This window comes from Aythya ferina, assembly GCF_964211825.1.
Source record: "Aythya ferina genome assembly, chromosome: 3".
Classification (NCBI taxonomy): Eukaryota; Metazoa; Chordata; class Aves; order Anseriformes; family Anatidae; genus Aythya; species Aythya ferina.
The window spans coordinates 91,513,747-91,539,185 of NC_140298.1; the positions used below are offsets into that span (position 1 = coordinate 91,513,747).

At 38.8% G+C, this 25,439-nt stretch overlaps 1 protein-coding gene across 3 annotated transcripts in view; it reads left to right on the forward strand.

The window, feature by feature from the left end:
* EYS (eyes shut homolog) overlaps window positions 1-25,439 on the forward strand; it is a 723,774-nt gene that overhangs the window by 214,009 nt on the left and 484,326 nt on the right. For all 3 annotated transcript variants that reach the window (XM_084512624.1, XM_084512623.1, XM_084512622.1), the window contains one exon: window positions 21,895-22,154. In XM_084512624.1, the coding sequence (XP_084368750.1) occupies window positions 21,895-22,154 (260 nt within the window). The remainder of the gene's footprint in view (window positions 1-21,894; window positions 22,155-25,439) is intronic.

Below are 25,439 nucleotides of genomic sequence, written 5' to 3' on the forward strand. Positions count from 1 at the left end.
TCTGTGATGATGAAGGCTGGAAGCACGACATTGACGTCAGGATAATGTGTCCTGTTTTATCTGAAGCTTTGCAGCCATGGAATAGGTTCAGAGACTTGGTAGCAGAGGAGGGACTGGAAATTTTGTCCAGTGAAGCATCTGAATGAACTGAAGCTGAGCCACAAAACAGCACTGGGAAGGAAGGACGGGTGGTGGTACCAAGAGATTCCCTACTGCAGGAACCTGATAGGATAAAAGTTGCTGAGGAAATCTGAGCCCACTCCTGATTATCTTCAAAAGGTCTGGTTGCTTGGTAAAGGTTCTTGAGGATTGGAAGAAAGCCTGAAAATGGAAGTGTGCCATGGAATAGGAAAAAGGCAGAAAAAGGAAGGCCAGAAATGGAATGTGTCACTGCTACCTTCAAAAAAAAAAAAAAAAAAAGCAAGAAGTATTTGGGAAACTGTGGAGCAGTCAGCTTCACCCCAGTCTGTTGGAGTAAGCAATTCTGGAAACCATTTCTACATACATGATTTATAAGAAGGTGATCAGGAGCATAGATTAACAAAGGGGAAAGCATGCCTGGCCAACCTGATATAATTCAATGAGATGAATTGTCAATGGGGAATCCTGTCAGTGTGTGTAAGTACTGCAGGGGAGGGGGACAGGTAAAGAAGCCAGAGCCAGATGCTTCTCAGTGGTGCTTCTCTGCGAAAGGACAAGTGATGGGCACAAACTGAAATATAGCAGAGTTTGTCTAAATAGGAAAAGCAGTAAGGGTGATCGAACAAGTTGCCTAGAGAGGTTTTGGAGTGTCCATCATTGCAGATGCTCAAAACTCAATTGGATGAGGGTCCTGAGCAGCCTGTTCTAGTTGACTGTGTTTTTGTACTAGACAATCTCCAAAGGTCCCTTCCTGCCCCAGAGATTTTGTGCATTTCTTTCTGCAGTCATCTGGATTTTCCATCAGTTTAAATATGTAGAGCATATTCCAAAATAGTTTTGGGATAAGTAGGTGATTTTAACAGTAAAATCAAGTATACATAAATTAACATGAGTTATTCTACACTTCAGATTTCCTTTAAATTCAGTCTAGTCCTATGTTTAATGCATGTGAAATAATGTGGAATTTCCTATGTGCAGTTCCTCAGTGCTGGTATGGGTATGTATTCAGGATTCTGACACTTTAAAATAGCAAGTGCCATATACATCCATAGGTAGGATGTTCATTATACAAGGAATGATGGAAGACTGGACCAAATACATAAGTGATACTAATTCAACAATATCTGGTCACATTTGTATGGAAACATTTAAAAGACAAACATGAAACAAAGAGCTAAGGAGAGCAGAATGATTGAACTGTGCTTCTGTTGAGATTGATTTATCCTATGGTGGATGAAGTGAGAATGCAGGAGAAAATAAAGATATAAACTTCCCTTTGTTTCTTCTCCCCCACATAATGAGGTGGGAAGGAGATCACAGTATCTGTAATTACAGGGTGGCTCAACCTGTAACATGTTTGGAGAAAAAGTACTGAGTCATAGTGGTTCTAAAGGCTGGTTCATGGTGTTTTCTGTACTGGCAGAGTGTGGAGAAGGAATGGAGTGACTGTGCTTTCACATTTGAGGAAAAGCTTAGGGTAAATTGTTAAAGCAGAGGGAGGTAGCTTTTGTCTTTCTGTCCTGAAATCTTAGTTTTCTTAATTTCAAGGGTAGTTTGAACTACTGAAGAGAAAATCCACAGAAAAGTGGACACGTGCAACTGTAAAATCAGAATCATTTCGGCTGTAAAAGACCTCCAACATCACCAGGTCTGCCCATCCCCCTACCACTAACATCACCCACTAAACCATGTCCCTAAGCACCATGTCCCTAAGCACCACGTCCAGCCTTTCCTTAAACACCCCCAGGGATGGTGACTCCACCACGTCCCTGGGCAGCCCCTTTTGCTCAACCAGTTTTGCCCAACCACTTTTTCTGAGAAGTTTCTCCTAATCAGCACCATCTCCCACAGCAACGTAGACCATTTATTGAGCCATGTAAGATGGATGAATTGGAGAAGACTGCTTCTTAGATCCGTGGTAAGGATGAGCCAAATGATGCTGGGTGTACTTGGTATCTGCCTCCTTGGCCACAAAGGGGCCTCCCGTGATGCCAGCTGCCACCTACTGTGATGTCACCTGAGTGGTGACCTCTGGCCCCCACCCTATAAAAAGGGCTGCCCCGTGTCTGGCAACATCTTGCCAAGCTTCTCGCTCCTGCAGCTCAAGGCAACTTGGAATAGCCAGGGTGCAGAGAAATCAGGCAGGAACTGCCAGCCTTTGAGCGGTGCACTGCAAAAGTCAAAGGATGGATGTAATGTTCTGCCTGGGATGGAAGGGGAAGTCTCAAGAACTGGGCGACCTCAGTGGCCACCCCCCTCTGTAAGTGTCCAAGGCTGGATGAAACAATGCAGCTGGGGAGGAAGAGGAAGTCCACCGAAGGACTGGGTGACCTTGATGGCCAACCTCCCTGTAAGCATCAAAAGGTGGATGATGCAGAAATGGAACTGGACCCACTGACAAAGTTTTTGCAGACCATCAGGGCATGGGTTGACAGGAACAAAATGCTGGCAAATTAGGACAGATAGCCACCACTGGTGTTGGCACAAAGCATCAGAGTTCAGCCTGAGAACAACGTCCAGGCCACAGGCAGACACCCACCAACCAAGTTGGTACAGACCACTGTGGTGAGGGGTGAGGTCGATGTCCAGCCCAGGAACAAGCACCCATGAAGAAATGGGGGCAGACCATCAAGGCACAGCCTGAGGATGATACTCAGCCAGGGATGGATTGGGGGAATGACTGTGCATTTACCACAGGTGGGAAGTGGGAGTACATTAGTGCAGCTGACTCCTGCTTGCCTTCTGCTTGCCACAAATAAAAGACCTGTTATGTTTTAAACACATTTTTCATCATGTATCCTGAAGTCCTATCCACATGTTAATTGATGCTTGTTTATGTTGCAAGGCTACTGAAGTCTTCTACTAGTGCAGGGAAGATCAAGAGTGAGAGCCAAAGGAGAAATTTATGAAGTCACTTCCAAAGACCAGCTTTAAAACCATATAAGCATTCAGTGAGCAGTCTCAGGTATGTTGCAGGTGAATTAAGTGCTCTGGTACCACTGGTAGACATAGAAATGCTTTGCATCTAATCACAGAATGACTTGGGTTGGAATGGGCTTCAAAGATCATCTAGTTCAAACCCCTGTCATAGGCAAGGATGCCACCCACTAGATTAGGTTGGCCAGTCCCCCCTCGGACCTGGACTTGGACAATTCTAGGGATGGGGCATTCGCATCTTCTCTGGGCAAACTGTTCCATTGCCTCTCTACCCTTAGAGTGAAGAATTTCTTCCAAATGTGTAATCTAAATCCATCCTCTTCTGGTTTATGAGTCTTCCCCCTTGTCCTATCATTACCTTCCCAAGTAAAGAGTCCCTCTCCATCATTTTTGTAAGAACCTTTAAGTATTGAAAGGCTGCATTGAGGCTTCCACAGAGCCTTCTTCAAGCTGAACATTCCCAGCTCTCTCAGCCTTCCTTCACAGGAGAGGTGCTCCAGCCCTCTGATCATCTTTATAGGTCTCCTTTGGATGCAGTCCCAACAAGTTCACATCTTTTTGTTGAGTCTTTCAGACTCAAGAGCTGAACACAGTTCTCCAGGTTGGGCTTTGTGAGAGCGAATAAGAGGGGGACAATCAGCTTGCATGCATTGCTGGCTAATGTCGAGCCATTCATCCACCAGAAGCCCCAAGTCCTTCTCCCCAGGGCTGCTCTCAATGAGTGCTCCTAGTCTGTCCTCAGGTCTGGAACTGCCCTGACGCAGGAGCAGCACCTTGCACTTGGACTTGTTGAGTCTCATTAGGTTCCCACGGGGCCGTTTCTCCAGCCTGTCCAGGTCCCTTTGAATTTCATCTATTCCTTCTTTGGTATCAACTGCACCAATCAGCTTGGTGTCATCTGCAAACTTGGTGAGGATGCACTCAATCCCACCATTTATGTCATTAATAAAGACGTTGAAACACACTGACAAAACTGACCCCTGTGGGACACCACTTGTCATCAGCCTCTACCTGGATGTGAGAACCATTGACCAGTACTCTGGGTGTGGCCATCAAGGCAATTCCTTATCCACTTAATGGACCACACTTCGAATCTTTCCAATTTAGAGATTAGGATATCGTGTGGGACCATGTATTCATCTAAGTATGAAGAAAGATTAGAGAGGGGAGTCAGGTAGGTTTCCAGAGGTGTAAGAACTGATTCTGCAGGAGTTTGCCAAAAAACTGGATTCGAAAACTTCAGGGAGTTCCTTTTTTTCTTTTTTTTTCTTTCTTCTTCTTTTTTTTTTTTTTTAATAAACTGTTCAACAAATTAATTTAGAATTTGCTCAGAGGCATCAAGGTAAAGGAGGCAGAGGTTTGGAGAAACACCTTGGACTATCTTAGCGTATTCTTGATTTTTTTTTTTAGGTTTGATGATAAGAATACTGGATGAAAGAGTGAATAAATCTTAAGGGGGTCATAGGAGAGAGAGTGGGTGCTCATAATGAGATACGGCCAAATAAATAAAAATGATTGAACAAAGCCTTAATTGACTGCAGTGCAAATGACAGCAGGTAGCATTGCTTCTTTCACGTTTTATTTATTTTTCTATAGAATACTTTAATGCTCTCTTTAAGGATTAAACTATAACTTATTTTTTTTTTCTGACTGATACTCAGTGGAAGTCATCCCTCCATCATGTTACATAGTAATGATACCAATATGAAAATATAATGACTTTTTTTTTTTTTTTTCCATTCTGTGACTGCTGTTCTGGGGAATAACAAAAATGCTGCTACCACAAAAATACTCTGAGTGAGGGAGTGAGAATTAAAACTACACTGGATAGAAATAAGAGAGGCAATGAGCAGAAGAATACAGCAGAACGAGTTTTCAAGAGAGACTTCAGTACCTTGTTATTTGTAATCCAATCCTGTTAAAATGCTCACCTGTTGCATGTAAACTCAGTTTTGTTTGTTGTTTTGCTGTCTTCATTTAACAGTTCTCTAAAAGCATGTTGCCTTTTATTTTTTAGAAAACTTCAGTAAAATAGGAAATTTAAACAAAAAACGATGCTGACACAAAAAATGGCTTATTAGAAATGAATGGGAAAATGATCTGTTATTGTTAGCTGCAAATCAGATGTTTCATGCATTGGTAGTGTCTAGTGCATGGAGAAAGGAGCAAAATTTAGAAAGGATTATGGGCATTTCTGCTGACATACATTGTTGAACCATGCAGAATGGATAATAAGCAGTTCCACATTAAAGGAGAGAACATAGATCACCATTCTCTTTAGTATGAAATCTGTTTTTTTCCTTTAACAACCCTTTTTTTTTAATGGAAAATTTAGTAAAATCTACTTGTTAGAACAGACTTGACGGTTTCATAGGTATCGTTGATTTTATCTTGTTTCTTAATGCAATTTTAAAGCAGTTAAGAACAAAAAAAATTCTTAATTGAATTGTGTCAGTTTTAATGCCAAGACTTAATGGAACCCATATTTATTTTGTAGTGGAATAACTTTACAGCCAAAACAAAAAAAGGCAAGGTTTCATCTTAAATTACAAGACTTTTTTATCTTTTGAATTAGAGAGAGATTTATTGAGATAACAACGATAGTTTTGTTTTACTGAGAATATTAGTTATTACAAGGCTGTTTTGCAGCATTTACTCTGTTTTGTGAGATTGGGGGAGGGATGAAACTTTGGCTATATTTTAGTTATGTGAAGCAATTCAGTGAAATATTATCTAGCTCATACAGTATTGATTTCAATCAGTGGTGCTCAAATACTTTAGATGAGTAGATTATATTTCTGTTTTCAGGTCACTGGGGTGAAGAAGATAACAGGAAAAATAATTTTGCAAGAGTATTTACAGCATACGATATAGTCTAGCATATGTAAAACTGGCATTATATGGCCTACAGCTGATGGAGAAAAAAGTTTTCTCTGTTTAAGAAGTGATAAAAGAAGTATCAGACATTTCTTTAAACAATTGTTTTTTTTTGTGCACTAGCAATTACACACTTAAAGAGAGGAGTATAATTATGTGCTTAGAAAATGTATGCTTGGAAAAATGAAGTACTCAAAGCAGTTACATCTTTGAAACGAATGATTATATATGATAGAACAATATGAAATGTATGCACATGTATAAACTAAGAAATGGTTCTAGTAGAAGTAAATTGTACACAATGCATAATTAGAAAATCGGCATTGTCTCCTCCACTACTACTTTCTACAGGTAATTGAATTTTCATTAATAGTCATCTTGGTTTTGCCTGGGATTTAAACTCTTTTGTTCTGTTAGATCAATAGAAGTATTATAGGAAAATTTATTTAGACTGCAATTACAGATAGTACGCTATTTAGAGGTCCTCTATAAAGCTACGCTCACTACAACAAGCAGACTAATGCAGGATCTGTAATTACCATGTTTACTTCCACCAAATGCTAGTTTGGATGTGTGGAAAAAAAATCTACTGCAGTGAAAAGAAGCCTTTATCTTTGAAGGTCACAAGAAGAGAAAAGGGAGCACAAATATAAAAGTCACACCTCTCCATGAGCATCCTTAAGTATTGTTATGCATGTCTCTTGGTTTGTTCATTGTGTATCGGGAAGGGGCAGTCATAAAATTTTCATAGGTTTGCTCTATTGAAATAACTCAGTGAGACAGCCTGAGTAGAAAGCTGGATTGTTTATATTGCAGTAGATATCAAAGATAGATAAAGGCATAACTGACTCTCAGAGACCAATTGAAAATCATTTTTGTTGTTTGCTTTCATAGTTTTATATCAGAACAATAATATTTTTAAGGAAAAAAACAATTTTTGAAAGTCTAGTTACCAGGACATGGCAAAATGAGTTTTGTTTTGTAACAGCCTGTAGTAGGGAAATCTGTGCCACATCTACTGACTGCAGCATTTGAGCAACATACAAGTGTATATGTATCTATACCTATGTATACTCACACATTATATATATATATATTCGAACATATATATATATGAACATAACGTATTTGAAATAACTGAGTTAAAAATGCTTACTTTCGCTCTTTTGCTAATGTTTATGTGTTTAGAAGTTATACCACTACTTTATAAAATATTTCATTTTCATAGTCTTTATTTCAAAATTGTCCTTAGGAAAACTTAAGTAAGGTTTATTTTAGGTAATCTTTGGTAAATGTAGTTGTGCCAAAATGGAATCTTACTGCCTCAACTCTTGTTTGAAAGTTACAATCATACAGGATTAGATGAATAATAAGAGATCATAATTTGACTATTTTTTTTGATATTTTGGTAATTGATAATTGGATAATTTAGCTTAGATCATTAATCAAAATGAAATTTACTAAAATAGCTTTTCTTATCCTAATAAAAGTGTCTTCTAAATTCTTTAAACCACCAGTATTGGTGACAAACTCGGGAGCCTTTCCAAGTGTTTTTTCATATAGGCTACTTTGCAACTCTGAGTTTATAATGTTGAAATTAGCATTGTGTGTTGTTCACATGCTAAATGACTCGCCACATGAACTTTGAATATTTAGCTACTAATGAGTTTTGAAGATACTTGATTAGTGCTATTAAAATGCATAAACATGGGTATTATACTGTTAAGCGTTGTCCTGATGGATTCTGTAGAAATGCCACAGCTGTCCTCGGTTATCAAGGCACCTAATGCTTTTACAGGCACCTAATTGATTCCCAATGATGTATCATGATGTATCCCAATGTATTCTATATTTGGAATTTTGGGGCAATAAAAGAACATAAGTTATTTGAGACATGTTCCCTTATGCCATTGCTTTCATTCCTGGAATTGATAGTGCCTTGCTGTCAGACTGAGCAAAGATGGTATATCACAAAAGAAACCATCTTGGAGCTTGAGTAGACCCACAGTAGAGAACAGGAGACAATCCTTGAAGTGACTGGAAAAAACAGGCATTGAACACTGAAAAAAAGCTGATAAAGACATCTTGCTTAAATGGCACAAGTGTATTTAGAGTTCAGAAACAGAAACATGGGGAAGGGACATGCTTTTTGTCTCATCAGTATAAATCATTCAAATTGTTATGCAGAGGTAATTTGCATAGATGTTTGAATTGCTGTACATTATGTTCAGTTATTAATTTTTCATGTCAAATTTTCTAAATATCTCAGTAACCTATCTTCAGGGTAATATTCAGTATCACTGTTTCTTCATAAACCTTCAAGTTGCAGCATGCCATTTACCACTTAATGTTGTTGTGCTATTATTGCTAATAAGGATTAGCAGTTGTAATTAACTCGGTCTTCCTTTGTTGCCCGTGGTAAAAAGAACAGACCAAGGAAGATCTCTTTTACTCCCCTGGAGAAAAAGGTACCTTATGCTGTCAGCACTCTGCCTGAGGAGTTAATGTTTCATTTTGGTACTCAGTGCCATCTCTGTACACTAGGTGAAAAGCTTTGAGGTCAGTTGGCAGACCTGCTGTTGCATTGCTAAATGTTCCCAGTCTAAATGCCACTCCTGCAGAGGGGCTCTTTCCTGCTCTCAGGTGACAACTTGTATTTTTTCAGTGTACCATGCTTCTTCCTTTCATGTGTGCTACAACACAGTAAGTTACCTGCAACTGAGAAAATATCAGAGGAACACTAGACTGAAAAGAGGCATTGAGATAATTTCCAGAATCACATAGATGCCTTATGCTGAAGGCTAGCAGAAAGTAAGAGATTTCTAAGCTGGAAATGGAGCCGAAGATACCAATTTCAATAGGTGCAGCAATAAACTGGGTACTGCCAGGTTTTTCATCAAACGCTGGTATTAAATTATGATGGAGGAGCATAAGCAAGCAGGCAGCAAGGGACATGGAAGCCTTTTGTTCTGGAATCCTTCAAAGACGGAGAGTTTTCCAGATAATTGATTTTTACAACATGTGAGCTCTAATGTTACATAACATGAGCTTCTTGGCTACCGCATAGCAACTGATGCCCTCTGGTTCTTGAAGGAGTGAAATAGTATTTGTGCCTTCTCTGCCAAGGTGAATTAGTACCATCCAAGATGCTGGAGGTAGATGCTCTACTTATGGTTCACTGTAACATCTACTTACTGATGCTGTGTTTTCGCAAAGAGGTTATTGCTCTGGCAGACTTGGTCTGACTCAAGTTATTTTGTTGTTGTAAAGATTGTTGTTGCAGTGCAGGATGAAGGACATAAAGGCAAAGAATGTAGCTCTTCTTTCTTTTACCATTTTGTCAGGAACAAAAGGAAGTCTTTGAAGCTTGAAGTAATAAATGATGTTACTCAGAAGTGCAGCTTCATATGCCAGAATGCATGGACAACACGCATGGGGTCCACAGTAATTCAGAGAACTAGCATTGCAGCTCAGAAAATTAATTTTATATACTTAACATGAATTCAGTCGGATCTTTCTACTCTGTATTGTGTGCTAACTACCTAAGCTGCATTCCAAAGTCTTCACCTGACTGTGATGCACTTCCGATGTAGCTCAGAGACTGTAGGAGATGGAAGTTCCATTTTTTTTCTTAAGGGACGGCTTGGTAACTTTTAATCTTTTAGTAATTTTTTAAAAGATCTTGAACCCATTAAGTGGTTCCAAATCTGTAGAGCAAATGGGGGGGGGGGGGGGGGCAATACCCTAAAAACCATTATTTTTCCTTTTTTTTTTTTTTTTTTTTCAGTTTCATTGCATTCCTGCTACATCTAAAATGTGTTTCAGGAAGTGAGGCTGGAGGCATTTTAGTAATTTTCTATTCGGTCATGATCTATAATTAAGACTGATGTCAAGCCATACTGTATTTACTGGTACCAGGCCATATGACATAAATGACAGTAATAATGCTCAGTTTTACTTGTATTTTTATGTCTTAATTAAAAGTATTCAATGTTTGCACTCTTTGAAACACAAACATTCTTTCTAATGAGACTGCTCTCTACTGTCAGTTCTGCTGGTAACTTTTCACTATTGTAACAATTTCCAACTGAAACATAATTTAATTTCATTTGGTTTTGTAAATAGGAATATTTGTTGCAAAAATATTTCTCAAGATAAATAGCTTGATTGATACATGGAGGAACCACATACACTATGTATCTGTGGTCCAGTAGACTGGAAGCTGCATCCAATCCAAAGGTGTAAGATTTGTCTTGTATTTTGATACGCGGAAAATGAAAAAAAGAGGATTTTTAATTTTCAAATTTAGCTTCATTAAAAAATTGGGAGTTGAAAGTTGAAAGATCATTTTTACGACATAATTGCTTCCTAAAACAGAAATCTGTGCATTACAGTTGAAGTAGAGTTTCAAGTAAAAGGTTGACATACAGCTTGCTGTCTCCTTGAGCAGAGTGTTACATTGTGATTGCCTGAACTCATTGCTTCAAGTAGAGGAGGATTAAGGAAGAAATATCTGGAAAACAAGCGAATACAACTTGATCTATTTGTTCCTCTGAAACATTTTTTTCCTTGTGTCATATCACTGAATACCCAGAATATTAGGAATAAATTTTTATCTATTGTTACCAAAAGAAATAATGTGAGCAGAGGATTATGGGAGCCAAAGAACACAGAAGAAAGAAAATACATCCTAAAAAAATATAGAAAGGACAAGGATAAAAAGGCTGAAGCAATTAAGCTGGAAGGGAATGAAAACTACCTAAGCCCTCTGAAGTTTTTCTGTACACATCAAACATTCAAAAGGCACACTTATATACTATTACAGTAGCAGAAACATAATCTTTTTATCTCTCTTTCCAGCAGTTTACCTCCCAAATCCTTTTCCTCCAGTTCCGGGTCAATATCCACTTTATTTCCAGCTTTGAGAACAAGCATGAAGGGGTTCAGCATACTTTATTTGCAGGTTTTATTTATTTATTTGTATTGTACTTCATGTTTTCTGTGTAAAGGGGTTAATCCTTCTGATTTCTAATCCAGAAACCTATAAGCAGAAAAAAGATATTTCAAACTGTCTTCTGAATGAGAAAATACAAATATCTTCAGCATGCATCAGGAATACATTTTGAAATTACAGGTCTAGCTTTTGAAAACTGTAAAAAACAAGGAGAAATCAAGCAGTTGTTACAGAGCTTTCTGTTTCTGATATGCTTTGAATACAATAAATATTAGAAGTTACACGTCTCATGTAGTTGTTTTATTCCTGCTTTTTTTAGACAGCCATCATCTTTGTGTCATGCTCAGCAATACAAAGACTAAATAAACGCATTTATTATGGTTATAATTAGTAAAATTATAAAAGTTGTTATCCATATTGGGGAAAAAAATCATTATCAGTTCTGTGAGAAATTTGTGTAAGTCTGTATTGGGCTGCCTTTAGTGGAGGAATATATTCCTCTGCCTCTCAAATACCATGGATTTGTGGCATGTCAAACTGAAGAAGATAGCATAGTTTAAAAAAACAACGTATAATTCAGTTTTCAAAAGTACCTGAATTATTTAAACTGCTACACACTGTTTGCAAATCTGAGGAAAGCAGTTTGGTCTTGGTCTAGACATCCTTTGTGTATCTGGGATACCCTAAGTTCACAAGCTGCTTCCTACGTAGCCATAGAAGATAAACAGGCAGAGACTCTTCTGTGTTTTATGTTAGATTTATACCTACTTTTCTGCCTCACAGATTGTCTCCATTTGTGCCACACTGTGGAGGCCTGGCCTTTGGCCTCTGTTCGCCCTTCTGTGTCATCCCAGCATGGACTGGGATGTCCAGAACAGGCAGTGCAAAGGCTTAGTTTCTGTTGCATAGGTACAGCCAGTGAGACTATAATGTACCCATTCCCATTTATCATTTTTTAAATTGGACTAAGATGTTGATTTGCACAGGGAGGTGCAGTTTTGTTATGATTCTAGTATGAAAGGCACTCAAACACTGTCATGTATTGCTCAGAATGTCCTAGGTTGGAGATAAGGCCATAAGGAAAGAGAAGTTAGTACATATAATTAGAGGTCCCATCATGTGCTGGGAACCCCAAGCTGTGCAGCATCAAATGGACCTCCAGTCTCCAGTCAGAGCACGGTGTGCCATGTGTGCAGAACCAGTCTATGGAAAGGCTAGCCTAGTTTGGTGACTCAGGTTCCTACAGGATTTTTTTACATGGAGACAACCTTATTCATCATTTGTACTGCCAAATAGGATGTCCACATGAGAACTTGTTACTGCAGTCTTACATGAAGAAAGGCAAGGCCACAGCTGGTGCAGCCTCATGTACTGGACTTCTGTATTACACTTAACCAGCAAAGTTTGCCTTGTGGTCTGGAGATAAATAAAGCACAATGCAGGCCAGAAGGCAGAGCTCTAGGTACTGTGTAGCACAGCACAGAACACACCAACTCAGCTTAACTGTTACTTCAATCACTGATACCTTGGATGTGCAATGGTATTCCAGTCAGAATTACTGCACATCTTTGCAGTGGTGTGCTACATGTCTTTTGGTGGGATTCTTGAAATTTTCTCTCATGAGGTATAACATCAGTTGTAGAATTGTAAAACTTGGATTAGTTTCCTACTGCCTAAACAACTCAGAGTACTCAGTGTTGCTCACATTTCCACTGAACGCCAGTGAATTATCACCAGCAATATGTGGTTCCTTATAGATAATGGCACTGACTACTGGGATTAAACCCTAGTTTGTATTAATTCAGTGCTTTGTATTTGCTGTTGGTGAATAAATAATACAAAGCGGTAATTGAGTTATATCAATAGTTTGAAAGTATACAAAATAAATAATATATTGTTTTGCAAGTAGTAGTGTTAACTTAGGAAACACATTTACTTGCATAGTGTTCAACAGCCTCCGTACAGTACGGGCCTAGAGAAAGAGTGAAAGTTGTTTCAGCCAGTTTGACCAAGTATCTTAGGCCATACTTGGTGTAAATTTTATTGCAGAGTTCTTTTAGAGATGAATTATATATCCGAGGTAGAGTAGCAGCAAGGTGCATTGTATTTACAGTTCATGCACTGTGTCATCTTATTATTGCATATATTTTACGTTCCATGATGGAAACTTGTCAGAAGCCTGGAACTATGAGGTGCACAATGAAGAGTTAATCTGTTGTTACCTGGTACTACTCCCCAGGTATTTTACATATTCCTTCATAGTACCTGGTTCAAGTTCAACTTGAAGAGTGCAGGTGGTGCCTTGGCTTCCCATAAGCTGGCATCTACATTTGTTATATTTAGGAATTTTAGATGTATATGTTCCAGAGGTAACAGTTCTGTTTTCCTTAATTTCAGTTTCCCATCATTATTCTAACAACCAAAAAAGGCAAATAGAATCTTTTATAATTTAATTGCTGAATTGATATTCACCTATCAATTTCATGAAAGACAAATTTCTCTTCACTCACCTATTGATTAATCCTTTGGAAAGAGGTGAGAGGGGAAGAGGTGGTATTTCTTATGTGGCCACTTTCTTGCTGTATACCTTTACACGGTTTGGAAAGATATTTATTGCTTGGTTGTGACACACATTAGGGAATTGAAGGTATTGGCGAATCAGAACCATTGGGTAATGGATGAGCTCATATGGATGAGCTTCTTGACTGTTTTTTCCTTTTTTTAATCTTTTTATGCCCTGAACTTCACCGCTGAAAAAATAAATCAAACCAAGCTATTGTTTATTTCACTGCTAATGAAACTTCCATTGCCAGATTGACAGCCTGAAGGAGCTGAACTATTTTATTGACTAACAAAGAAATGGTAGTTTAATACCGCTTTCTTCCCTGAATTGAGAAGATGAAAGGTCAGTCACTATGCTCAGACTGATAATTCAGTTTACAAACAGCGGTGATGACTAATGGCATTGCAATAATGAAGGGATGTCCTAGTATTTCTCAAAGCCTTATGTCTGACCTACTGACATGCTATTGTTGATTGTGACAGCACCTAAACACATCTGGAATTTATCTGAATTGCTATGCAATATATGTATTTTTACTTTATTTCTGACTTGAGTTCTAACTGAATAACTTACGAGTTTCTCAGGACAAATGCAAGCAAGAAGACAGACCATTCCTAAAACAAAAAATAGTGGTCCCATAAGCTGCGATACCGGCATATTTTCACAGTGCGCTCAACACTCCTTACAACAGACAGGTAGACCTTTGAGATAGTTTGCACTGAACCACATGATTCAGTTCACGTGCCTGAAATAGAAAGCCTTGGTATGGAAAAGATCTTCCTGTTAACTCATGTAACCAGAAGTTTTCTGGCAGGCATTAGAAAAGGGCAACAAGAGCACTGCTCTACCCTGCTCCTCCTATTTATGAAGATATTGTAAAGATTAATGTATGTTCTATGTTAAAAGTACATTTAAAAACAAAATAGCAAAATAAAAACTAATTACTTTTGCAATACTGAATAGAGTAAGCAACTAGTTTCATAAAAACTGCTAACAACCACTATGTTTCTTCATACTGTGCTGGAGCAGAGTTACAGACTGCTCCATTTTTTAATTTGTCTTTTCCATTTAATTTCAACCTGGTGCTAATGCTGTGTACCAGTAAAGCCTATGTTGACATTTAAGATGTTTCCTTCTCATGATCTGCAGCTGAGTCCCTACTGAGCCACAGTCTCTCAGGAAGATTCTGGAGGGACTTTGTCCTGCCTCCTTTGAAAGCACTAGAACAATGCTTATTCATGCATTTCTTTTTCACCAAAACCTGACAGTTTTGCATGTCAGACTGTATGTCATAGAACCACAGAATGTTTTGGGTTGGCAGGGACCTTAAAGATAATCTTGTTCCAACCCCCCTGCCATAAGTAGAGACTCCTCCCACCAGACCAGGTTGCTCAAAGCCCCATTCAGCCTGGCCTTAAACACTTCCAGGGATGGGACATACACAGCTTCTCTGGGCAGCCTGTTCCAGTGCCTCACCACCTTCAGGCTAAAAAATTTCTTCCTAATATCTAATCTAAACCTACCCTCTTCTAGTGTAAAGGCATTACCTCTTGTCGTATCACTACACTTCCTAATAGAGTCCCTCACCAGCTTTTGTGCAGGCCCCCATTAGGTACTGGAAGGCCACTATAAGGTCTCCCTGGAGCCTTCTCTTCTCTAGGTTGAATATCCCAAACCCCCTCAGCCTATCTTTGTAGGAGAGATGTTCTAGTCTTTGATCATCTTCATGGCCCTTTTCTGAATTAGTTATAATAGGTCCATGTTCTTGTTGTGCCGGACATGTTGCAGAGCTGAACACAGCGCTCCAGGTGGGGTCTCATGAGAGCAGAGGGTGAGAAGCACCTGCCTTGACCTGCTGGCCTTGCTTCTTTTGATGCAGCTCAGGATGTGGTTGGCTTTCGGGGCTGTGAGCACACATCTCTGGCTGTTTTTTTGTCCACCAAGACCCCCAAGTTGTTCTCCTCAGAGCTTCTCTCAATGCATTTTCCACTCAGGCTGTATTTGTTTGGGATTGCCCCAACCCAGGTATAGGACCTTTTACTTGGTCTTACTTCATGTGGGCCCACTTCTCGAGCCCGTCAGAGTCTGCCTGTGTGGCATCCCTTCCCACTAGCATGTTGATCATACCACTCAGCTTGGTGTCATCCACAAGCTTCCTGAGGGTGCTCTCAACCTAACTGTCCACATGGCTGACAAAGATACCAGCCCCGCTACCAACCCCTGAGGGACACCACTCCTCACTGGGATCCACCTGGATAGGGAGCCGTTGACTGCAGCTCTTTGAATGCAACCACCCAGCCAATTCTTTGCCCAACAAGTGGTCCACCCATCATATCCGTCTCTCCAATTCAGAGATGAGGATGCTTTATGGGACAGTATCAAATGCTTTGCGCAAGTCTGGGTAGATAATGTCAGTTGCTCTTCCCCACTGATGAGAAAAGTAAGAGAGCATTTCATACGACTAAAAGTAAATTATTTTCTCTAGGAAGTGCAGGGAATGTAGGCAGTAACGATGCTGATTTCTCTTGAGGATTTGAAGAGATGAGATCTGTGTACTATTAAAATATACCAAAAAATGCCTTTTGATTCTCTATGTACCTTCCCACTACAGCATCTTGATTGAAAAAGGCTTTACTTGTATATAAGTAATGCCACTCCCCACACCCATCCATACGCCCACATGAGGTTTTGGTGAGCAGAGGCAGGCAAATACTTCTGAAACTGCTGCTACAGTTATGTTTGCTACAAAGCAGGTACCAGTTTCCTTCCTGCACGCTGCAGTTGTTTGTGATCACCAGTCTAACTCAGCCTTTCCAGCCTTTGCTGCAGGGTACCCGAGCATACTGCCTAATTGGAAAGGCCAGGAAGAACCTGCTCCCTGCACAGCAGTGTGGAACAGAAATGCTCCATTATGCAGGGAATACCTAGATAAGAATTTATTGTTAGTCCAATGAAAGTTTAACAGTCTAATGGTCAAAATTATCTAATGCAAAAAATCTCATATAGGAAAGCCAGCAACTGCCAATGCATTTTCTCTGTGTTATGATCACAATCCTGGTGTCTGGAGGTCTTTGCTAGGAGAAAAAGTCTTAGGTATATGGTTGGGATTTGATTTTCAGTTTTGAGCTGTGTGATTGGGGTTATGTTTAAGTTTCCCTGTAAAAAGCCTGCTTCTTTCTCTTGGGTGGCCAGCTGAAGGCTTGTAGTGCCCCCATCCTTCAGCTCCATGCCCAGAGAGGGCTGCTGTTTTTCAGGCAGTGACTAGCCCCAGAGGGGTCCAAGAGCTGAAGCTCAAGGGGAGGCAGCAGTCAGTGGGCCCCAGCACAGAGTTTAAACATGTGAAACCCAGTTCTAGCCAAGGCAATGAATTTAATGGTTTGCAATGGAGACCGTTAGGAAGAAAGCAGGGTGAGGAGGAATATGGAAATAAGGGTAAAGAGAGGCTCAGGGTAGAATTCAAGGGAGAGGAGGAGAGGTGTGAGAATTTAAGAACGATTAGGAGTGACATTAGAAGGGAGAACTAGGAGCACCAGAAGAGTGCTGATAAACTCTTAACAGGGCTCTTAGAGGTGAAAGCTGAAGGAGTATGTCAGGTGGGTCATGCAGCTGTCTGAGGAACAAAGAGTGTTAAAACTTTCATAGAAGAAGAAAAATGTTTGTGGAGGACAGAGGAGAGAGAAAAATTAATATTTGAAGCTTCGGCGGTGACTGAAAATGTATGTCTGGAGCTTTGTGATGGGTGTTAGTGGATGGTATTCCAGATTCAAAGTCGTGCCTGTATGGAAAGCAAGCTCTCATTTTACTACTTCAGACAATCCAGTAGCCTCTAGCTTACAAGGAATAAATTTGTCAGTGAGCACTGCGGCTTTTCATGCTGTTAGCTGATGTGATTCAGTGCACTAGAGAATACAGACTTGCAGTAAATGGACCATTATTGCATGTGCTGTATAGCTAACAGGCTGACCTAAACTTCACTGAACATCCTGCCCTTTCTGATCAAGATCCTATCAAATAAAAAAGCAGGTGAATGATGGGCACAGTTTATCTGTGGGTTCAGCTCAAGATTTCAGTATCTTTGACTGAACACTAAGGAAAAAACAGTTTTACTGTAGGTGGGTTTTTTGTTCTTTTTTTTTTTTTTTTTTCCCCCATCATGCATATAGCATTTTGTTTTCTAGAAGTATCCGTGACAAAGGCAAGTGCTTTGATTGATACTTTTTGAATATGGTACAAAATACAGAGGGCTAAAATGCCAGTTTCTTTTTTTTTTTTTTTTTTTTCTTGCTGAAAGACATCTGAAAGCAAAAATGGTTCCTTCTGAAATGTGTTTTGCATGGGTATAATCATCTGCATTACCTCTTTTGTCAAGATTTGGCATTTTTCCAGAGCTTCTAGCTGAGGTAGGTAGAAATGAGCACACCAGTGGGTTTTTCTAATTGATAGAAAGCCACTTTAGAATTCTGAGATTCAGAATAGATCGTGGTTCCTGTTGGCATGCTGAAAAGATTGCTTTGCTTCAGAGCGGCTCTTAGTAGGTAACTGATGGAAAGGAAGGGAAAAGATGGAGCTAGGCTCTTCTAAGTGATACCCAGTGACACAAAAAGTGGAAACAAGCTGAAGTAGATGAAATTCCACTTAATCACAATTAAATGCTTTTTTATTGTGAGGGTGGTCAGACACTGGAACATGTTGCCCAGAGTGCTTGTGAACTCTCTCATCCTTGGAGGTACTCAAAACCCAGCTGTGCACAGACCTGAGGAGCTGTAGTTGACCCTTTTTTGAGTGTGAGTCTAGCTCTTCCAACATCATCCATTCTTTGATTTCTAAGACTCCTAATTATGATTTGATTCCTTAAATAAATAGAGAAGACTAGACTAGACTAGAATGGCTCGGTTGGAAAGGACCTTCAAAGATCATTATGTCCAGCTGCCTGAACACTTCAGGGCTAGCTAACCGAAAGTTAAAGCACATCAGTGAGAGCAGTATTCAAATGGTTTTTAAACACTGACAGGCATGGGCTTCCTTGCTAGGAAGCCTGTTCCAGTGTTTGATGACCTTCACGGTAAAGAAGTGTTTCCTTATATGTAGCCTGAACTTCCCCTGGCACAGCTTTGTGCTGTTCCCTCACATCCTGTCATCAGTTATCAGAGAGCAGAGACCGGTACCTCCCTCTTCACTTCCCCTTCTCAGGAAGTTGCAGAGAGCAGTGAGGTTGCCTCTCAGCATCCTTTTCTCCAGTGTAGACAACCCAAGTGTCCTCAACCTCTCCTCATCTGATGTGCCTTCCAGACCTTTTACTAGCTTTGTTGCCCTCCTCTGGACACTTTCAAGTATCTTGACATCCTTTTCATATTTTTTCATACTACAGTATTCAAGGTGAGGCCTCACCAATTCTACGTAGTAGTAGAATCACCTCTTTTGACTGTCTTGCTATGTTACATTTAATACACCCCAAAAACTCATAAGGTAGTATGTAAGGCAAGCGATACCGAGATATTTCTCACTGGAATGTGAGAAAGGGAGGGTTTCAAACTAGCGAGAAGCAAATGATTTAATGCTTACAGAGTTGTGGGAACTTTAATATCAGTTTTTTTCCAGGTACTTTTCATGACTACAGCTTGCAATTTTTAGCTTTGAGAAATCTATGGAAAGTCAAAATACTATACTTACAGAAGCTAATCTCTGGGTTAGAAGAATTCTACACGTAAGTCACAATCACAGCACCATGCAGGTATATATTATTGCTTGAGTGAATAATTTAAAGAAAGGAGTCATACATGATTTGATTTTGTAATATCAGGTATTTGAATTTACTTATTTAAAAGGAAGTTTTTAATACAGACTCTGGAGGAAGGCAAGTTATTTATTTATTTTTTTTAATCAAATCTGTTTCTGTTGTAAAATCTGTGTATACTTCCTCTTTCTGAAGATGCTCTAAATTACTCAGATTGATAGAAGTTTGTGCTGTTTAAAATACTGTTTTAATAAAACATCAAGTTATTTTCAACTTTTTTTGCTTTTTCTGTGTCAATTTTTTTCTTAGAACTGATAGTAAAATACAGAGCAGAAAGAGTACAGCAGTGGGATACCACGATTCCTGATGTATTTGGTGGTTTATCTTCTCATAGCTGTTTTTAAAAGTTACACAGGAGTATACAATTAGGGAATGAAAGCATAAGATGTCATTTGCATAATTGCATAACATTTATAAGTCATGTTTTCATAGTTCTGGAAGTACATGATACGCTTTGTTGAGTGATTGGCTATGTTTTTATTATAAATTTTGATTTTTTTCACAAATGTCAACATTCTTGAAAAATAAAGGTCTCACAAAAACTTCAGCTTCAGAATTTACAACTTGCTAATGTAGGAATAAAGATAGTAATTTTGTTTGTTCTTAAGAGAAGACGTAGAAAGCATTTTCCAGGTCGCAGTATTTTCTTCCTGATGTTTAGCTTCTTTCCTGCATTGTTTCTTCATGAATTTAGCAGATGATAGGATTGTGTCGCATGCCCAGAGTAATTTATCATCTAAAAGTATACAATACCTTAGGTTTTTAAGTAAATATAAAAATACCACATACTTTGGCTTAAAAATTCTTTTGGACTTTTAGACAGTTTCTCTAATTAAATTCTAAATATACTCCTATTGAATATAGCAGAGAAATCTTCTGAACATTGACAGAAGACCGAGTAATTTCCCAGGTAATAGCAGTTCTTCATACCTGAAGGGGTGTTGATTAGTATGTGCACAGAATGGTTTTTATTTGTATAACTTGCAGTTGTAGTTTGCTTTTAAAAAAATTGGCATAATTTAAACACCAAATATCAGCAAATAAATCCAAAAAAGGTTATAACTTTTCTAAACAGTTCAAGAGTAAACACAAAGTTCGATGCAGAACATCTCTCATATTTACATTTTTCTCTAAAGAGAAAAAGCTATGTGAAAACTTCAGTGGTATTTGCTAGCACTCTTAAAACGTTTTATCTGAGTTTAGAAGATGAAAAGGACCTTTAGAAAAGGACTTTTTCTTCCCATGCGTAACACATGGTAACCTGATTTTGAATCCCTATTGCTAAAAGAGTCTAGACTTCCAATTGTAAAGTTTCTTAGTAGTAACTACTTGATGTGGCATAGAAATTGTACCCACAAACCAATCACAGAGAAAATCAACAACTCCAAAGAAAACACTCCCTTTGTTTTTTGTAAAGGGTTCAAGTTCTTTCATGTGGCAAGCAGTACCCATGCCCTACAGAACAGAGCTACCTAATTCTATTGATTTTGCATTGAATGTCCTATTTATTGTTTAAGAAAAAGTCCTCTCATCAGAGTAGAACTGTCCAGCCATATTTGAATGGTTTAATGCCTGGAAACAACATCAATCAAACCAGGAAAGAGCTGCTGTTAATCTTTCATATTGTCTGTTACACTGCAAAACAGTGGCAAGTAAATGTTGAATTCAGTGCTATCTTCAGTGAAAGTAATAAGGATGTGTACTTTTCAAAGTGCATAGTCTTCATGAATTACAGCAGTTTGTCTCAAAAATATACTAAAAAGGAAATGAAATTAGTGAGAAAACTTTGTAGAACAATAAGGCTTTAAATAGTGTTTTAACTAAGAAGGGCATTTGCATTCATATTATCTGCCCTTGGACAAATTTCACTTCAACAATTAAATATCCTCAGATCATATTTAAATCTTTAGGCAGTGAGAAGCTGAATCCATTAGGTAGGTATGTAGAAGGTGGAACAGACCTTTTATTGCAGTTAATGATGAAGTTTTCTCCGCAAATTTTGAAATCATCTGCAAACTGTAATCCTTGTTTGAATTTTTAGCACCTTGTCATATTCATGTTGGAAATGGAAACAGTTATTTATGTAGTTCATGAAAGTAAATTCTCTACAATCAGATGTAATGTGGGGTTTGGCTCATTTTTTCTCTCCTGTGTTGTCAGTATCATCCCTTCACACAAGCGTACAAAAAAGAAGCATCCTGTAAAAAGGATTCATCTTAAACACTGCAGTACCTGGAGATTTCACACATGAAAAGATGTCTTTCCAATCCTAAATCTTGAAAAACCTTGAATTTCAGATTTGATAATTACTGTTGTTGTTTAACAGCTTAGAAAAGATACCCAGATGCTTCTGTCAGCATTAAATAAACCACTTATAATTCCAGGTGGATAAATCCTGATATTCAGAATAAGTAATTCTGTCTTCACACAAAGAAACTGGTGGAGAAGAACTTAAATATGGCTTGTGTTCATAGTGTAAACTGATGCAATTGGCAAAAAAAAAATATGGACAGAAACATTATTGTGTTTTTGTTGTTTATTGTTGTTTGTTTGCTTAATTGAAGTAGTTAGAATTGATTGGGCTAAGTTGTTGGTTTTCATTCTTGTTTTCATTCTCATTTTTTTCAGGTGCTCGTGTACAGCAGGGTGGACAGGGCCAGACTGCAGTGTAGATATAAATGAATGTGATTCTGAACCATGCTTGAATGGAGCCACCTGCTATGAATCTGTTAAGCAGGGACAGTTTGTATGCATTTGTCCTCCATTTTATACTGGTGACTTTTGCCATCAGCGCTTCAGTCCCTGTGAGCTGCCTTACAATCCTTGCATAAACAACTCAACGTGCTTGGCACAAGTCGATGGAAATCCATTGTGCGTTTGCAAAACAGGTAAAAACTGCTGTAGTTTATGTTTCCTAATCTTTACTGCAGAGTAGTTGAAAATACATGTTGAATTTAATGCTGTTCTTCAATGAAAGCAACAAGAATGTCTATCTTTCAAAGCACATAAAGCCTTCATGAATTACAGCAGGTTCATCAATTATGATGAAAGACTGGTAATACAGATGTCGGTTTGCCTAATATTAATTTCTTATATTGCAATAGTTATTAAATCTATGGCTGTTCAGATTCCACCATTCAGAATTACTATTTTTGAGTCAATTGTTACAAAAACATAGACAGACATCAGCCTGGCTAGCAGAGCTGGCAGACTAAATTGACAAAACAGGCAGAAATAGACAGAATACATGCATATTGTTAAAAGTACAAAAATCGGACCAAGTTGGAAATGCAGTCTCTTCCTGCTGAGCTGTCAGGAAGGCCTAGGACATCGGGGGAGTAATCTTCCTCTTACTGATGGAAAAAAGCAGACTGCTGTCTGTCTTCCTGTGCAACAAGTAAAATCGCAACAGGCACTTAAAGCTTTCCTGGGCCATGGCTTAAAAAACACAATTTCTCCATCAGTGTACAAGAACTTGTAAGGTGGAATGGAGCAACAGTTTAACTGCAAAACATCTCTGTAAAATCTAGCATAAGAATTGAAGAATGCATTAGCTAATTAAAGCTGCAGTGAAAGCACTACTGAATTTGGAATTTAGGTAGGATTTTGAAGTCATTGCTTTTATACATAAAAATGGTGGGGGTATAGGAGTGTATCAAGGGCCAAAGACAGCAAAACAGTAATTTCAGTGTACACCACAATAGTATTACTCATCTTGCTGGATTGCAAAGATACAGAGACAAGATGTAGAAGTCATCATTATTTATAGCTTAGGATCTTTATTACTAAGGTTACTGTAAATTACTGAGTTAAAAAAAGTCATTGTGAAGGTAGGTGAACTGCTTATTGAGTGCTATTATGATATTGAACTTCATGACAACAATAGGAAAAAGCTTTTAATAGTGTGTTTGATTCTGAAGCCTTTTTCAGAAATGATTTGTAAAGAGTTCAAACCTTTTCTATACATCCACCAGAAAAGTCTTTCAAAAGATATTTGTGCATAGTTTCTTAAGAATACAAAAACCTTGCAGCCAAGGTTCTGAAGGAACTTTGAAGGAATCTTCAAGGGTTCTTGAAACTTGCAGCTAGGAATCGTAACAAATCTTCAGGGAACTAACAGAAGAGTAAAGTGCATAGCTAACAGATCTTGGAAAGCTGAAAATATCTCAGTATTGAAAAGGGGTAAAAGGCATAATTCATGGAATGAGTTAGTCATACATGCTCAAAAAAAGCAGTCACTTATTAAGGACTATCAAAACAGGAAGTATAGTAAAATATAAAAATCTAATTGAAAGCATTTTATGGAGATAGATTTTCTCAGTTGTCTTCTTACCCTGTTTTTGTCTGCCACGTGCATCACTTTCTCTCCCAATAAGCTTGTCACGATTACAGACTAGATTACAAAGGGTTATCACAACTGACATAGTTGGAATATTCCAAGATACCTGACTTAGTACCAGATGACATATTGATTAAAGAACTTGCATGATATGTAGTTAACAGTCCAGTCATTAGTTGTTCTGACTCTAGTTTATCAAGAGTTGCAAAATGCAGCCGTATATGAGAAGAACTAAATGAACGATGTAGTTGTCATTACAACTTTCATAGAATAAAAAAAGCTATTTAATATTTGTGTCAACTGACTAGACAATTTCATAAATATAGTAAATATGCACTGTATTAAGCTTCTGTGGTGATGTTTTGGTAGTGCAGGGGCTGGAGGGGGTGCCTCTGTGTGCAGAGCCCAGCAGCTGCTCCATGTCAGATCAGAGCCAGCTCCCACTGGCTCAAAAAGGGACCTGCTGCTGGCCAGAGCCAAGACAGGGAGCGACAATGGATGGGCCTCTGGGGGAGCAGACTGAAGAAAGGGGAAAAAAAAGCTGCACAACAGAAGCAGGGAGAGAGCAGTGAGAACCAGCCCTGCACATCCCAAGGTCAGTGGAGCAGGAGGGCAGGAGGTGCCCCAGGCACACAGCAGAAGTTCCCCTGCAGCCTGTGGAGAGGCCCCTGGTGGAGCAGGCTGTCCCCCTGCAGCCAATGGAGCAGATCTCCACGCTGCAGCCCCCCAGTGGAGGAGCCTTCAGTGGAGTAGGGGCAGAGAGTGACTGTGAAGGAGCGACAGAGATGAAGTGTGCATTAGGGACTGACAGCAGTTCCCACTGCCTGTTCACCTGCCCTGCTCAGGGTGTGGAGGTGAGAGGAAAATGAATGGGGAGGAACATGTTTTTAGTTTCTTACTCTTCTAGTCTTAATAGCAAAAGGCAATAAATTACATAAATCTTCCTTATGCCGAGTCTGTTTTTCCTGTGACAGAAATCGGTGCATAATCTTCCTGTCCTTATCTCAACCTACATTTTTTTTTTTTTCCATTGTATTTTCTCCTTCTTTTCTGGTGAGGTGGGGGAATGGGAGCAGCATGGTGGTGCTTAGCTACCCATTGGTGTTAAACCACCATGTGCATATGAAACAAACATTGGTTCAGCTGATGGTGAAGTGGGCTGCTTGAGAGTTGCTTGATAAAATACTCAAATAATGAGTCAAACAATTTACTATGTATTTTGATGCAGTATAAAGTACTGTATCTAAAAATTTAAAGACTTCACAGCTGTGTGTTATGATTATGCTTGCAAACATTGGTTCAGAAGTGTTTCACAATGAGAAGACAAGTACAATCCATGATTCTTTGCTGGTGTGTAAATCAGTGGAGAGCTTATAGAGAAAGAACGCAGTTTGTCCTTTTTGTTGCCTCTGAAGGTAAATTTTGTGGTATTTCTCTGAAATGGATTAAGCAAACAAACATGACCATAATAATAACAGCAGATGTGTGGCTACACTGTGCATTGCAGATCACACAGAGTAGCCATTTCCAGTATTTCAGAGAAGCCGAAGGAGCAATAGGGTCTATCCCAACTTAAGTAATGCTTCATCCACTGATACTGTTGGAAAAACTTTCACAGGATGTTGGTAGTTCTGTGAAAATTGAAGTGGATAACTACTGTGTGAAAAAGATCATATTTGAAACTTCTCTAATACCAATGAGATTCCATTCCTATCTTACTTGGGTTTCCTAAATGTCGTAGGAAAAATAATGTAAAATACATCTGGCAAATAAAAAACATTTATTTGTCATTACAATGACATTCATCTACTCCTTATGGCCAGACCCATGGGGG